Source organism: Calidris pugnax, unplaced genomic scaffold (assembly GCF_001431845.1).
Source record: "Calidris pugnax isolate Ruff unplaced genomic scaffold, ASM143184v1 scaffold208, whole genome shotgun sequence".
In the NCBI taxonomy this organism is placed as follows: domain Eukaryota; kingdom Metazoa; phylum Chordata; class Aves; order Charadriiformes; family Scolopacidae; genus Calidris; species Calidris pugnax.
The window spans coordinates 2,617,786-2,632,057 of NW_015090967.1; the positions used below are offsets into that span (position 1 = coordinate 2,617,786).

At 40.2% G+C, this 14,272-nt stretch overlaps 1 protein-coding gene across 1 annotated transcript in view; it reads left to right on the forward strand.

The window, feature by feature from the left end:
• FOCAD (focadhesin) overlaps positions 1-14,272 on the forward strand; it is a 113,591-nt gene that overhangs the window by 28,391 nt on the left and 70,928 nt on the right. The window contains exon 12 of the mRNA XM_014952613.1: positions 4,649-4,906. Within this exon, the coding sequence (XP_014808099.1) occupies positions 4,649-4,906 (258 nt within the window). The remainder of the gene's footprint in view (positions 1-4,648; positions 4,907-14,272) is intronic.

Here is a 14,272-nt window from a genome sequence, read left to right on the forward strand (position 1 = left end):
ACTCCTTGAAAAGCTGGAAGTTTGCTTTCTTGAAATTTAGAGTCCTAACTGTGCTTCTGGTGAGCTTCAAACTCCTTAGGACAGTGAACTGCACTAGGGCATGATCACTGCAGCCTAGGCTACCTTCAATTTTGATATCCCTGATGATTTCACTTGCATTTGTGATCAACAGATCCAACAATGCATTTCCTCGAGTAGGGCTGTTAATTTCTTGTCGCAGGAAGTTGTCATCTAGGCACTCTAAGAGCTTCCTGGATTGTCTGCAGCCAGCTGTGTTGCTTTTCCAGCAGATGTCGGGGTGGTTAAAGTCCCCCAGCAGGATGAGAGCCTGTGATCGTGATGCCTCCTCAAGCTGGAGTAAGAAGGCATCATTGACAGGCTCCGCCTGGTCAGGCGGCCTGTAGTAGACTCCTACCACAAGGCTCCCTTTGTTGTCCCAATCCCTAATTCCTACCCATAAACTTTCAACCTGGTCATGGCTACTCTTTAGCAACAACTCTTCACATTCTAGCCACTTCTTTACATAGAGGGCAACACCTCCACCCCTTCTTCCTCTCCTATCCCTTCTGAACAGCTTGTACCCATCGATGGCCACACTCCAGTCATAGGAGTCATCCCACCAAGTTTCCGTAATTGCTACTATGTCATAGCTTTCCTGTAGCAGGATAGCTTCCAGTTCCTCCTGCTTGTTGCCCATGCTGTGTGCATTAGTGTAGAGACATTTCAGCTGGTCTGCTGGCCACGTCACGTTCTTAGAGGGACACTCCACTGATCCCCCAAGATGCTTTGTGGCTCCAACCCTCCTGTCTCCTATTACCTCAGGGGCTCTTGGTCCATTATTTCTTGCTTCAAGTCCAATGGCAGGCTGGAGGGTGTCCTTAAGCTCGTCTCTAGTGCTCCTGTATTTAACCCCCTCCCCCTTCAAGCCTAGTTTAAAGCCCTTTTGACAAGCCATGCCAACTTGTGTGCTAGGATCTTCCTGCCCTTCTGAGACAGATGCTCCCCATCTGTTACCAGCAGACCTTGTGCCGTATGAAGTTTGCCAAGATCGAAAAACCCAAAATTTTGTTGGTGGCACCATTCCCTAAGCCACTTGTTAATCATGAATGACTTCCTATTCCTTTCAGTATTCCAACCTGCAACCAAGGGTATTGATGAAAAAATAATCTGTGCCCCTGATCCCTCAACTAGTTTTCCCAGTGCCTTGAAGTCCCTTTTGATTGCTTTTAAACTTCTGGTTTCAACCTCATCATTTCCCACCTGCATAACTAGTAATGGATAGTAATCAGAGGGCTTTACCAGACTAGGCAGCCTTCTAGTGACATCTCTGACCCGGGCCCCTGGGAGGCAGCACACTTCCCTGTGGGAAGGATCTGGCCGACATATGGGGCCCTCTGTTCCCTTCAGAAGGGAATCCCCAATAACAACTACCCTCCTCTTTTTTTTTGGGGTACAAGTACTGATATGAGGGGGGGACTGGTTTGCTTTAGGCAACCCCCCAGATGATGTATTCCTAATAAGAGATAAATATTTTAAAGTTCGCATCGTGGGGCCCACTGCTGATCCCTGGGGGATCTTACTTGTGACAGGCTGCCAGCCTGAGTGAAAGCCATTGATCACCACCCTTTGAATGTGATCTATGAGACAATTTCCTGCCCCTTCTGCAGACCCCCAATCCAATCTGTATCTTGCCAATTTGTTCAGGAGAGCGCTGTGGGAGATGGTATCAAATGCTTTGCTGAAGTCCAAGTAACAACAACCACTGTTCTCTACATCAACAGAAGATGATACTTTCTTTTAGAAGGGTAGCCTGGCATGATTGGCCTTGGGTAAATCTGTACTGGATTTTCCCAGTCACCTGCTTCATCTGGTTTATAATAGTTTCTAGGAGGACTTGTTGTACCGTTTTCCCAGGGACTGAAGTAAAGCTAATGAGGCTGTAAATTCCTGGGTCCTCTTTTGGGCCATTTTTGTAGATGGGTATGAGATTTGCCCTCTTCCAGTCATTAGGGATTCCCTCTGATCTCCATGACTTTTTAAAGATATTAGACAGTGGCCTTGCAACAATGTCAGCCACTTCTCTTAATACCCTGGGGTGGATTTCACAGAATCACAGAATCATATGGGGTTGGAAGGGACCTCTGGAGATCATCTAGTCCAACCTACCCTGCCAAAGAGCAGGTTGCACAGGAACGTGTCCAGGTGGGTTTTGAATGTCTCCAGAGATGGAGACTCCACTGCCTCCCTGGGCAGCCTGTTCCAGTGCTCTGCCACCCTCAAAGTAAAGAAGTTCCTCCTTATGTTTAGGTGGAACTTCTTATATTCAAGTTTGTGTCCTATCCCTTGGCACCACTGAAAAAAGAACAGTCCTTCCTCTTGACACCTTCCCTTTAACTATTTATAAGCATTGATCAGATCCTCCCTCAGTCTTCTCCGGACTAAAAAGACCCAAGTCCCTCAGCCTCTTCTCATAAAAGAGATGCTCCAGGCCCCTAATCATCTTTCCCCCTAATCACCTTTCCCCCATCAATTTATGTGGGTTGAGCCCTTGCAGAGTACCACTACAGGTGGATCGATGCATGCCTCTTAGCTACTTGATCCTGTGATCTGGGGTCCAGCTGCACTGGTAAAGACAGAGGAAAGGAGGTATTGAGAACTTCTGGCTTCTCAGCATTATTAGTAACATGTTTTGCTGCCCTGTTTAGTAATGGGCCTATGTCTTCCCAGTGCTTAGGCTTAACCTGCTCACGTATCTGAAGAACCCTTTCTTCTTCTTGACAACTCTGGCCAATTTCAACTCTAGCAGAGCCTTAACCTTCCTGTCTGCGTCTCTGCATGTCCTGTCAAAGTTTTTGTAGTCCTCAGTGGGTATGTGGCTGCCTTTCCATAGCAGGCATGCTTCTTTTTTGCTTTTAACCAAACCCAAAAGTTATATTTTCTTCTATGGCTTTTTTTTCTTTCGGCAGGGATAGTAATAGGGAATTGTTCTACTTGTAGTCCCAGGATTTTGGAAAATGTTAGGACATGGCTGGCCTGCACTGCTACTTTGCCATTGAGGGATTTTACGTATATATCTTTCAGTGGTGGCAGACTGAAGTTTTCTATCTAGTCTGCTTGAATGGGGTATAGCATTAAAGTGAAAATATGGTGATAGCTTGTTTTCATGCAGCTGAAATAAAGGGAGAAGGGAGTGAGTACAGTTGTATAGCAAAACCTTTGGGGAAGTAATCTGAAATGGGAAATACCAAAATGGGAAATACCAAAATAATATTTCAGGCTCTACGAATTCTAGCAGTTTTTTCTAGGCATTAAAAAAAAAAAAAGACTGTAATGGGTAATAGTCTGATCTTGATTTCAAGTCCTGTGATCTCGTAGGGGCAGGCAAGTAAACAATACAACTTACAGATCCCAAAGCTCTTCTTAGCCTACTGTGTGTCTTTGGATAAAGTTTAAATACCTTTATCAACAAATGGCAGTTTCACAATTGTATCCAAAAGAGACTTGTGGCTGCAAGTGATCTTGCCAGCCAGAGAGACGGCATTATAGATTGCTCATTTTTTCACGTGCAGTAATGGTGATGCAAAAGTAGTAGAATAAGCTCATTTTAATGTTATTTATAAAAGCTCACCTAAAGAACAGGGGCATTCTACCTTCCATTAGGCAAAATAAATTTACATCGCGTTGAACCGTGTGATTAAAATGAAATTCTGCAGTTTTATTTAGAACAGCTTTTGCCACTCAAAATCTTTTTCTCTGTTAATTTAAAGGTGATTGGGCACTACCTTACTGGAGTCTGAATTCAATTTTTAATGGTCATTTGGAGACTTCTTTTCAAGTATTTTCTTGACCTTATTTTTATATGAATGTTCTAACTACTGTCTGCCAACCACTCTCTTGATAATGGAAAGACTTTCCTGACAACATTGCGTTTTCTAAGGAAACAAAGAATTGGCAGGAAAGAGATGGCTTGTCTTGGATTAAGCTTTCTGGTTTTAATGAAAAGCTTCAAATTTATGAATTAATTTGCAGGAGCTTTGAAATTTTTATACTTTTATATATATATAAAAACCTGAGTTAGGAGGATTCCTCATTTGTATTTTACTACTTTCCTGCTTCTAAATGTTATCTTCCATCACTGCATCTGTAGAACATTTTGTTCTGAGAAGTGAAACAGTTGAAACGCCACAGTTTAAGTTAATCCAACTTTTTTAATTTTTTATTAATTAATTATTTTTTTTACTTTTATTGAGTACTATGAAAAGTTAAGAGAGTTTCCTTAAAATAATGTAGATGAAACTTGAACTTTTGTAATGCACCAGTCATTGACAGGAATGGAAGCTTTTAATGTACTCCAGTTTTATTGTGTCCATTTTAGTGAGGAAGTAACACTGCTGTTACCAGCACGAACAGGAATGAGGGATGCCAAATAAAAGGGGAACCTCCTCAGTATGGAATTAGCAACCCATTGAAACATCCTTGGTGCAAGAATTAATATAAAGGATTGTAAAAATATTTATTGCAATTTATTTGTTACATTTATGGAATTTGTTTTGGATGAATAAAACTGGATTAGTTATGTTTTTTCTTTGTTGTTCTGTGGTACCTTATATGTTTGATTGAGAATTTTGTTTGTCTCACCTGTTTGTAGGTGTCCTGCAAACTCCTTTTCCCCATAACCAGCTCATACAGCTCATTGTATACAACCTGGAAAATCATAGAGCTCATGAAAGAGAAGTCTGCAGTTACTAACTGGTTATCTTCAGTGAAATCACTGCTACCTGTTACAAATCAAGTCCCTGTCCATGTTTTTCTTCTGCTGGCTTATCTTCTGATCCAAGAAAATGGAGACAGTCTTCGTGAAGTACTCTGGGCTACCACAGAAATAGCAAAGACTGATTGTTCTCAGGTAAAAACTTACTGTTAGTGGCTTTTGTTACAGGAATTGGGCTGGAGAGCAATGCTGCCACAGCTTTGTGACCCAGCATCCTACAAGTGGGAAGACTGTGCCTGTATTCCCAGTAGGTACACGCGCGTGCCTATACCACATACCGGTGATACATACATTGTAATGCAGATGCACAGAACACTCAGAAGAGCACACAACACCACCAGAGGCCCCGTCCTGCTCCACTTGCTGACTTGAGCAGGAGGGAAGCCAACCAGTGGCTGGATGTGGACTGTATGTGCAGTATAGATCCCTCCAGCGATGGGGCACGGATAGTCAGTATGCACAGTAGGTGGCCACTGGATCCCAGTCTCATCAGTTGCTGGTATCTGCACACTTAACCCCCTAAGGGTGCAGGTCCACTGCAGTTGCTGACCGTCCCCCCCATCCTGCAGATACACATGGACACACACCCACCCCCCAGCTGTCTGGGACTCCCCTGGCCCTTAGGTAGGCAGCCCCCCCTCACCGTGGTCTTGCTCTTAGACACACATGTATGCACACACATGCATATATCCCAAGCTGGCTGGAATTCACGTTTTCTGTGTCTCATATGTATTATATATGTATATATGTATAATGTGTCTGTTTTGAAGGATTTCTTCAGTTGTTTAGGCTTAGAAAATAGACTGGTTTATCTGTTAATATTATCTAAAAAGTATGAAAATACAACATGAGGAAATTGAAAAGAGGCTAGTAAACCATTTTATGGCTTTTGGTGACCTTATAAACTATTCTCTGTGTCCTTCTGTGGTTGCTGGAAGACAGCCAAGTCCCTTGTGATATCTGTATTTTTGCTTCTTAAAAATAAATCTATGTATAGTCTTTGTCTGCTTCAGTACTCAATTCAAGACAGAATTATGCAGTATGCTTATCTTATCTACATAACCTGGAAAGATAAATGGGAATATCTAGAAACAGTAATAGGTAATGCAGGAAGCATTATACAGAAACAATTGTATCTTATTGGTAAGAAAAAAAAAGTAGGGAAGGGAGAAGTGTTGTTTCAAATTTCCGATGTGCTATAAAGACAAGCTTTATTTGCTTCATTTCTTTTTTTAAATTGCTGTTTCAAAGAGTTATCATACTCTGCAGCACAAGAGTTGGAAAAAGATACAGCTTATGGAATACATGCTTTATGACTTACAGTGCTGAGCACGGTAGTTCTGACCCAGGGAAGCAGCCCATTATGTGCTTGCTGTTGAACACACACTGAAGTGCTAACAAGGCCTGTTATGTGGTGCTTTTGGAGATAACTGTATTTCTTAAGCAGAAGTTTTTAAACTAGATGACAACTTCACCTGTCAAGAGCTACAGAATCATAGAATGGTTTGGGTTGGAAGGAACCTTCAAGACCATCCAGTTCCAACCCCCCTGCCCTGGGCAGGGACATCTCCCACTAGAGCAGGTTGCTCAAAGCTCCATCTGACGTGGTCTCGGACATTTCTAGAGATGGAGCATCCACAACTTCTGTGGGCAACCTGTTCCAGTGCCTCACCACCCTCACAACAAAGAATTTCTTCCTAATAGCTAATCTAAATCTTCCCTCTTTCAGTTTAAAACTGTTACCACTGATCCTATCACTCCACTCCCTGAAAAAGAGTCCCTCCCCATCTCTCCTGTAGGCCCCCATTCAGTGCTAAAAGGTTGCTGTAAGGTCTCCCCAGAGCTTTCTCTTCTCCAGGCTGAACAACGCCAGCTCTACCAGCCTGTCCTCACAGGAGAGGTGCTCTAGCCCTCTGATCTTTGTGCCCCTCCTCTGGACTCACTCCAACAGGTCAATGTCATTCTTTCTTTGGGTGCCCAGTAGCTGGACGCAATATTCCAGGTGGAGTCTCACAAGAGCAGAGTAGAGAGCTGCAAGTGCACATTGCTGGCTCGTGTTAAGGCATCTGGTGGAAAAGTGTGAAATGCAGTACTTTTTGTTCTTTTCAGGATACTTTTTTGCATTTTTACTTTGTCTGCTTAGTGGTACTTTCTTATTTTCTTAGAATGGCTGTTACTTTCTTGCACATGGAGAATTCTTTCTCTTAAACTACAGATGTAAAACTTTTCTGTTCTGTTATAGCCTTGTACCCCTTCTAAAGGATAGTTAGATAACACAAAACCAGAGAGAATTAAAAGCAGAAAAAAAGAATAACAAAACATGCAAGCAAGTCAAAACCTTGCAGTACTTAGAGCAAAACATTCTTTCTCAGACAGCTGTGACAAAAGGACACTTGAAGCTGCTTTTGTTCCTTCATGCAATGTTTTGCTTCCTTTTAATTTGTCAGCGGCTTGTCACTCTGTTAAACTTAAGATACCAGTGCTGTGTGTTTTTTGCAACCTTACAGTGAGAAATAAGGGATCACAAAAGCTCTGGTGGTCTGTGACAGGGAGAAATAAGTGTATTGCACTAAGAATTCCTAGGTGTACTTTCCCTGACATGGTAAAACTCCAAACACCCTCTGCTAGGAGAGCCATTTATCAAATGGTGGTGGTGTTACTGCTGGTCACCAGGTACGATGGCATGCTCTAACATTTTTGGAATGGGCATGGTGTACTTCATTAAGTTGCTACTTAAAGCAAAAGACCCAAGAACTCCACCCCATATTTTCTTTGTTGAAAAATAAAGCAAACCATGGACTTAAATATTGTTTCTTAGAATTGCAGGTTAGACTTCTGAACTCAGGATATAGGTTTACCTTGGTCATCCAGTTCACAGCTAGAAAAGGATTTTCTGCATTACTAATAATGCTAAGGTTTCTGTTAAGAAGTGTTTCATTCATGAGTTTATCATCATCAGAGGTCTGAGGTTTTGGGTTATATGCACTATAATGGATTAGAGTGGGGCATTATATGAAGTAAATCTCCAGTTAAGACTTCTTTTTTACTAACTCTGGTATAGAAGGGTCCCTACCGTATGCTATTTTAGCCTATTTTAGTAAGTTTACTTATTGTGCTGGGTACAAGCTTCAGGTGCATGAAATATTTACCATATTATTTAAATACGAGTTGGAAATCTGATAGTATAAAAGTAAGCAGTCTCAGTGTCTTATCTCCAGGAAACAAAAGGGAATCTGTTAATAAGTAGGCATGTTAGGATGGTATTGCTGGAAAATACCACTTTTCATTTATTACATGCCATTTAGAGCCCCAGTTAGAGGAAAAATGTGAAGCTAATCAATGACAAGAGAAAGAATCTAAAACTTACAGGTGATGAAAATTGTAATCCAACTATAACAATGTGATCCTAAGCCAGCAGGCAGAAACAGTCTTCCAGATGTATTTTCTCTTGTAACTGCAAGACAAAATGTCTTCCCTGTTTTTGAGGGAATACACAAAGCTTAAATAGCTCATAGATGCTTTGTTGACCTAGATTTTTTGACAAGATAATAATTAAAACTTCATTTCTGACTTTGGGAAGCACCTAATTGTGTTCAAAGGGCAGGAGTAAGCAAAATGAATTAAACTTGTGTGTAAAAGCAAAGCTGAACTGATGTAGAACCACCTGTGCCTCTCTTCTTTAACTTAGTTTCTTCTTGCAGATCTCTTTCTGTAAGTCAGCATTTAAAAACTAGTCTGTGTAGCACACCCCAAATCTGAGTAGTTTGACAGGTCCACTAAGTAGTCTGTAACTGGGGATATAGGCCCCAGGGTTTGTAAATGAAGTAATTATCTACTAATGACAAAGGTAAATGAGTTATGGCTATGTGTTGTGACACCTACAATAGACATATAGCTCCACTATCGTGAAAAATTTTTCTTCAGTTCTGATCCAAACTGCTCCAAGTAAGGTGGTTTTCTTCTTGGGACTAGCTAACCATGTGAAAAAACCACCAAGGTAGCTCCAGATTTCTTACTGTATAATGCAGTACTGGTTTTGCCTGTAGACTGTCTCTAACTTGGTTTGCTGCAAAAAGGTCTTTAAGCCTCTTGAGTTGAATCAGTGGCATATTACAGAAACGGGAAAGGAATAATGCTGTGTTCATTAACTGTTTAGTACAGTTTTTCAAAATGCAATTTGATAGTTGTTCCAAAAAGTAATAACTTCCTGAAAAAACAGTTACTGAAGTAATATGGCACCTGAGCAGACTGGCCTGAACTCTGAGTGTAGGGAATGGTTCTCTTTTGAATTTTATTGGAGTAATCTGGAATAGCTCCACTGACTAAACGGACAAACGGTTTGAAATGCAGAACTCAAACCATAATTTCTTGATATGATCTCCCAATCTCCTTCACTAACAGGGACTGCAGATGGTGAACTTCTAGTCTTTTAAATGACTATGGGCTTTAAAATATTTTTCTGCAAAATATGTAAAGTATTCAGGTATCTTTTTAGTAGTATCACATAAAGCAGTCAGTATAACTAGTAATACAGCTGGCATTGTCCTGGGTAGTATTTGGAAATTTGGTGTGAGAAAAACACTGTGCTTAATTGTGGTGATATTTCCATTCTCAGTCCTTTGGTAAGTGCAGCCAAAGACATCTGAATAGTCTCCAGTTAGCACTATCTAACATGTTGATGTCCTTTCAATTACATTTTTATTCCAAAGATCTTAACGCTTTAAAACTGGGACTTACTCTCTGGCTCAGTTGAACTTGGGATCACCTGGCATCTGTCTTGACTCTGACATGTTATTTCAGTTCTGGCTCTGCTCAATAGGTCCACATATTACAGTGTGGCACAGCACTGCATTGAAAGATTATCATATTGCTTTTTGTAGGTGCAATGCTCTCTCTAAGGCAGGAAGAATTACTTGTCTGGTCTTTCTCTTGCAGTTAAAGTACTTAGTACAGGGGCAGAAAGTATTGAAGCTCATGGATGGGGGAAATAACCGATTACTTTAATAAACTTAATGGGCAGTGTGATGGCAGCAACCACTAACATATTGATGGCAAAGTTATACTTTGAATTACTTTATTTGTTTCTGTGTTTTGTTCAGTTCCACATAAATAAATGGGGCTTTATAAAAGATGGGGAGAGCAAGGGGTACCACAGTGATCAGAATGTCCTTTAAGTTAATGAAGCAGAAAGCTCATCACAACAAACTTGTTATATGTTTTGAGTCTTCAGTTTTATAGGGCACTTTCTGAAGGACGCAGTGAAAGGTGGTGTGCAGCATAGTAATTAGAAGGCTGTTCTGAAGAAGAGAAGAGGAAAGTCAGACATTGGTATGGAAACAAGAGAACAAAAAATGGCTATAAATCCCAAGCTTATTTTTAAACATTCACCTGTATTAACTTGACTCTGTTCCTTTGGTGTTAGCAGAACTTGAACACTTAGTTTAAACACAGGTGTTTGTAATGGAAAGAAGGGCTAGCCAAGTAAATGCAGGTACATTTTGACTTTGATTCATGTTCAAATCAAAGTAAACTTGCGGACCTCAGAGTGTAGCTTTGCAAAAGGTAAATAAAATGTCTGCAGGGCAGAGTGAGAAAGTGCCAACTTTGCAGCCAAACTGTGAACTACCTGTACTACAGCAGAATAAATGGAAGTGCTGAAATGTCATGGCAAAAAAAAATAATTGTATGGTGCTTTAAATTTTTTTTAAGTGATCAAGATAATCAGTAATTCTGCTGCTAATGAAATTCTGTTATTCTAAGGTTCAGATGATTAGTGGATACTGAATCGAAAAGCCATGGGTGATTGCCATGTAAAATTTGAGTTGAAGAATTGTTTCGAAACAAAACAGGGTCAGAAAGAGAGAATGTGCATCAAGAGTGCCATCTGCATTGCTTTCATGTTTAGTACAGCTCCACAAAGGGAGTTCACAAACAAGATCTCCCTTTTCCACACTGAATGTGTTTTTTATAAGGAGTCTATTGTCTCTGCAGTAAATTAATGGAGCATTTAAAATAAAACAAACTTGCTAGGTTTAAAAATAATTATTGTAATTGATTTTGGAGACATTGTTTTTGTTAATGTTTTATTTTTGTTTTCTCTTACACTTGCCATGAAGAGACCCTACAGACAACTTCTGTGGATGTGTCTCCTCCTTCCCCACTGAGTAAAAGCCTTTATATGGTGCAAAATTAGTGATTATATTAGGTCTCTTTTTAGCTGTGGTATTTTGGAGTAGTGGTCTGAAACTCTATGGAAGAAAATCCAGAAATATTTTTAAAAGGCTGACAGAGGAAGAGTAGTGCATGGGCTTTTAAGCTGTCTTAAATCACTGCAGAGGCTGCACTGACACATGCTGTTGTGAAAGTCTTAATACGCTCCTTCTGATCGGATGAATTTTCTTGTTGTGCAAAAACTATTATTACACTCTGTGTGAAACCAGCCGTGCTGCAAGGGGAAGAAATGAAATCTTCTGACCGAGACGTCACTAGTGAATAGTAGTGCGAGATCTATTACCATTATTAGAGGTTTATGAGGCTCTAGAGGATGTCTGTTTTTTTATGGTCTTTCAGCTACTAGAATGAAATACTTCAGTGGTAAATGACACCATTCTGGCAAATCCGTCTGAAGAGGCTTTATTTTGTATTTTACTTTTTTTTGATTTGGGTAGAAAACATGTTTAAGTTTAAACATGTTGAACTGGATTTGGCTCACTCATGTAATGCCTGACGATGCTGTTCTATGTCTGATTATGTGAACTTTGGAGAGTAGCTGTGGGAAAACAATCATATTGGACAGATCTTGTGGTTGAAGCTTATTGGTTAGGATCCTGCTGGAGTGCAGGAAACTTTTGAAAACCTAGCTTATGTTTTTTAAAAAGTTATTCTGATTTTTGAGAGCTGTTTACTTCACAGCTTTTATAAACAGAAAATTATCTTCATTTGTGCAGTTACCTGAAAAACTAATTCCTTCATTTGTATGAATTGTTCAGTACTGTCTTGCCCTCTGGAGCAAGAAATACTAGAGTACCATATGCTTTTGAAAGCCTGCTCATTTCACTGCTTGCCTACTGGAGAACTAGATTGATACTACCTCTTCTCCAAAATTCAGCCGGGCATTTCCCAGAAATAAAACCTGGAACTTTGCAGTGACATTTATTTCTTGCCATTTGGTTGGCTTTTTTGGGGGGGCCTGGAACAATCTCTTAGTGTTAAAATTGACCCAGAAGAACGCTCCAGGATAGGCATGCAAGCAAAGAAAGTGTGGTAGGAATAATATAAAGTGATGTCATACATTTAGAGTTTAAGATGGGGACAGCGTATGTTAATATGCACTTGGATTGTATTTTTTTGAAATAGATTTTTCCTTTTGAACGTGACTTTACTTGGCTTACTACTTTCTGGCTCTCTCTTCTCCCCTAGCTTCTCCTTTTGAAGAAGAGTAACTGTCCTGTAGCTTAGAAAAAGAAATCAGACCACAAAATTGCAGAGAGTGAGGACAGATCTCAGATCTATTTATTAGATAATAGCTGTTTGTCTTGCATGTTTAACCTTAGTTTAAAAAGAAGAGTTATTGATATACCTTGGTTTCATTTTTGAGATGCAAATTAATTTTAAAAACATAATCTTGAAACCCTTCTTCAGATTGTTAATGAGAGGCTTGACCTAAGTGCCACATCCTCCTGGAGTGCAGAGGATGCAGAAGGCCGTGTTGCCAGGCAGCATGCCTCTCTCTCTCCAGAGTTGCTTTGTACCTACCGGTAGATAACGAATTGTCGTATCAGGTTTTTGGAGCTGTTAAGCACTTGATGAGGATTTAGAATAAATTTATTGTTGAAATTCATTCCCAGCATTGTTTATCCATTACATGAAGGAGCTGGAGAGAGGAGCAGCTTTGCTATGCTAGAACACTTTGTTTTTTTCACTAATTTTATAATTTGAATATACAGTTCAAAACACGTCCACTTAAAGGCCAAAGGAAATATGTTACTGGCCTTACAGTAGCACATGCTTACTCTTTTCCTGAGAATTTTATAAATTGAACTTAGCACCTGTTTACTAGATGTTAGTGTAAAAGTCACTGGAGGACTTTCATTTAATGTCTGTTTGATGTTAAATAAACTTTGTAACTAGAAAATTAATGCAGACACAGGACTTGGAATACATTTCTCATCACAGCTGATGAAGTCTAGGCCTTAGCAGACTGACTTCAAAGGCTTTGAATGCTTTTATAACTAAGGATTATGACCTTATTAATGCCTACAAGTATCTCAAGGGCAGGCTGAGGGAGGAGGGAACCAGACTCTTTTCAGTAGTTGCCAGAGAGAGGACAAGGGGCAATGGGCACAAGTTGGAACATAAAGGGTTCCACTTGAATGAGGAAGAACTTCTTCACAGTGAGGGTGACAGAGCACTGGAACAGGCTGCCCAGGGAGGTTGTGGAGTCCCCTTCTCTGGAGATTTTCAAGACCCGCCTGGATGCAGTCCTGAGTAACATGCTCTGACAAGCTCTGGGTGGTCCTGCTTTAGCAGGGGAGTTGGACTAGATGATCTCTATGGTGCCTTCCAACTCTAAAAATTCAGTGAAATTCAGTGAAATTAACAAAACCCTCTTATCCTCAGAGTTGAGTCTTCCAACCATGCTGCTGCATACAAAACTTTCTGGATAATATTATTAGAAGATACTTCTTCCCTGTTCACACATTGTATTAACAGCTGTTTGGAGAACTTATGTATCTCAGTGGAGAAGCATGCATGACCTCCTTGATAACTTTAGGACTTAAAATGGCAATGCAGGTTGCTGTGTTAGTGTAATGATTGCCCCCCCTGGAGGTATGGAATGTCCATTGCTTCCTCACCGCCCTGCAATTTACCATTCAAAGATATAGGTAACAGTAAATAAGGTGATTTATGTTTTTCTTAACACTTAAAGGTGCCCAGAAATACAGCTGCTTCCATCTATCAGGTCTCTTAGCTTCAAGGGGACTTTTTTTTTTTTTTTGTCTTCCTGTATTATTAGGTTTCGAGGCAAGCTTCCTTTCCCTAAGGCTTTATTTAAGCACAACAAATTCTTGCTTAGAAGATGCTGAGCCTTTGGTACTCAGGTCTACTTTCAGAGAAGACTTAATCAGAAGTTAATTTTAGTTTTCTTCGTGTGTACTAATGAACGTAATTTTCTCTTATGCAGTGCTATTGTGCTTTTGGCATAGGTAAAGTGGGGAATGCAACTGCATTGTGCATGGGTTAGCCTAGGTAGTTAGGAAGTGGGAAGGAAATACAGAGCATCAAATTTAATATCATGTTTTGAGTGAAGGTTTATTTTTTCTGTTTTTTCAATGTTAATGAAGATATTTTATTACTGAATTTTGACTGGGACCAGAATTTATATTAATCAAATTCTGCCATGTGCCGGTGAGGTTGAAATGACTTGCTTCCCTCACCTGCTTTTGTGCTTTAAAGAATACTGTGATACAAGGAATATGATGCAGGACTTCTAAAATACTG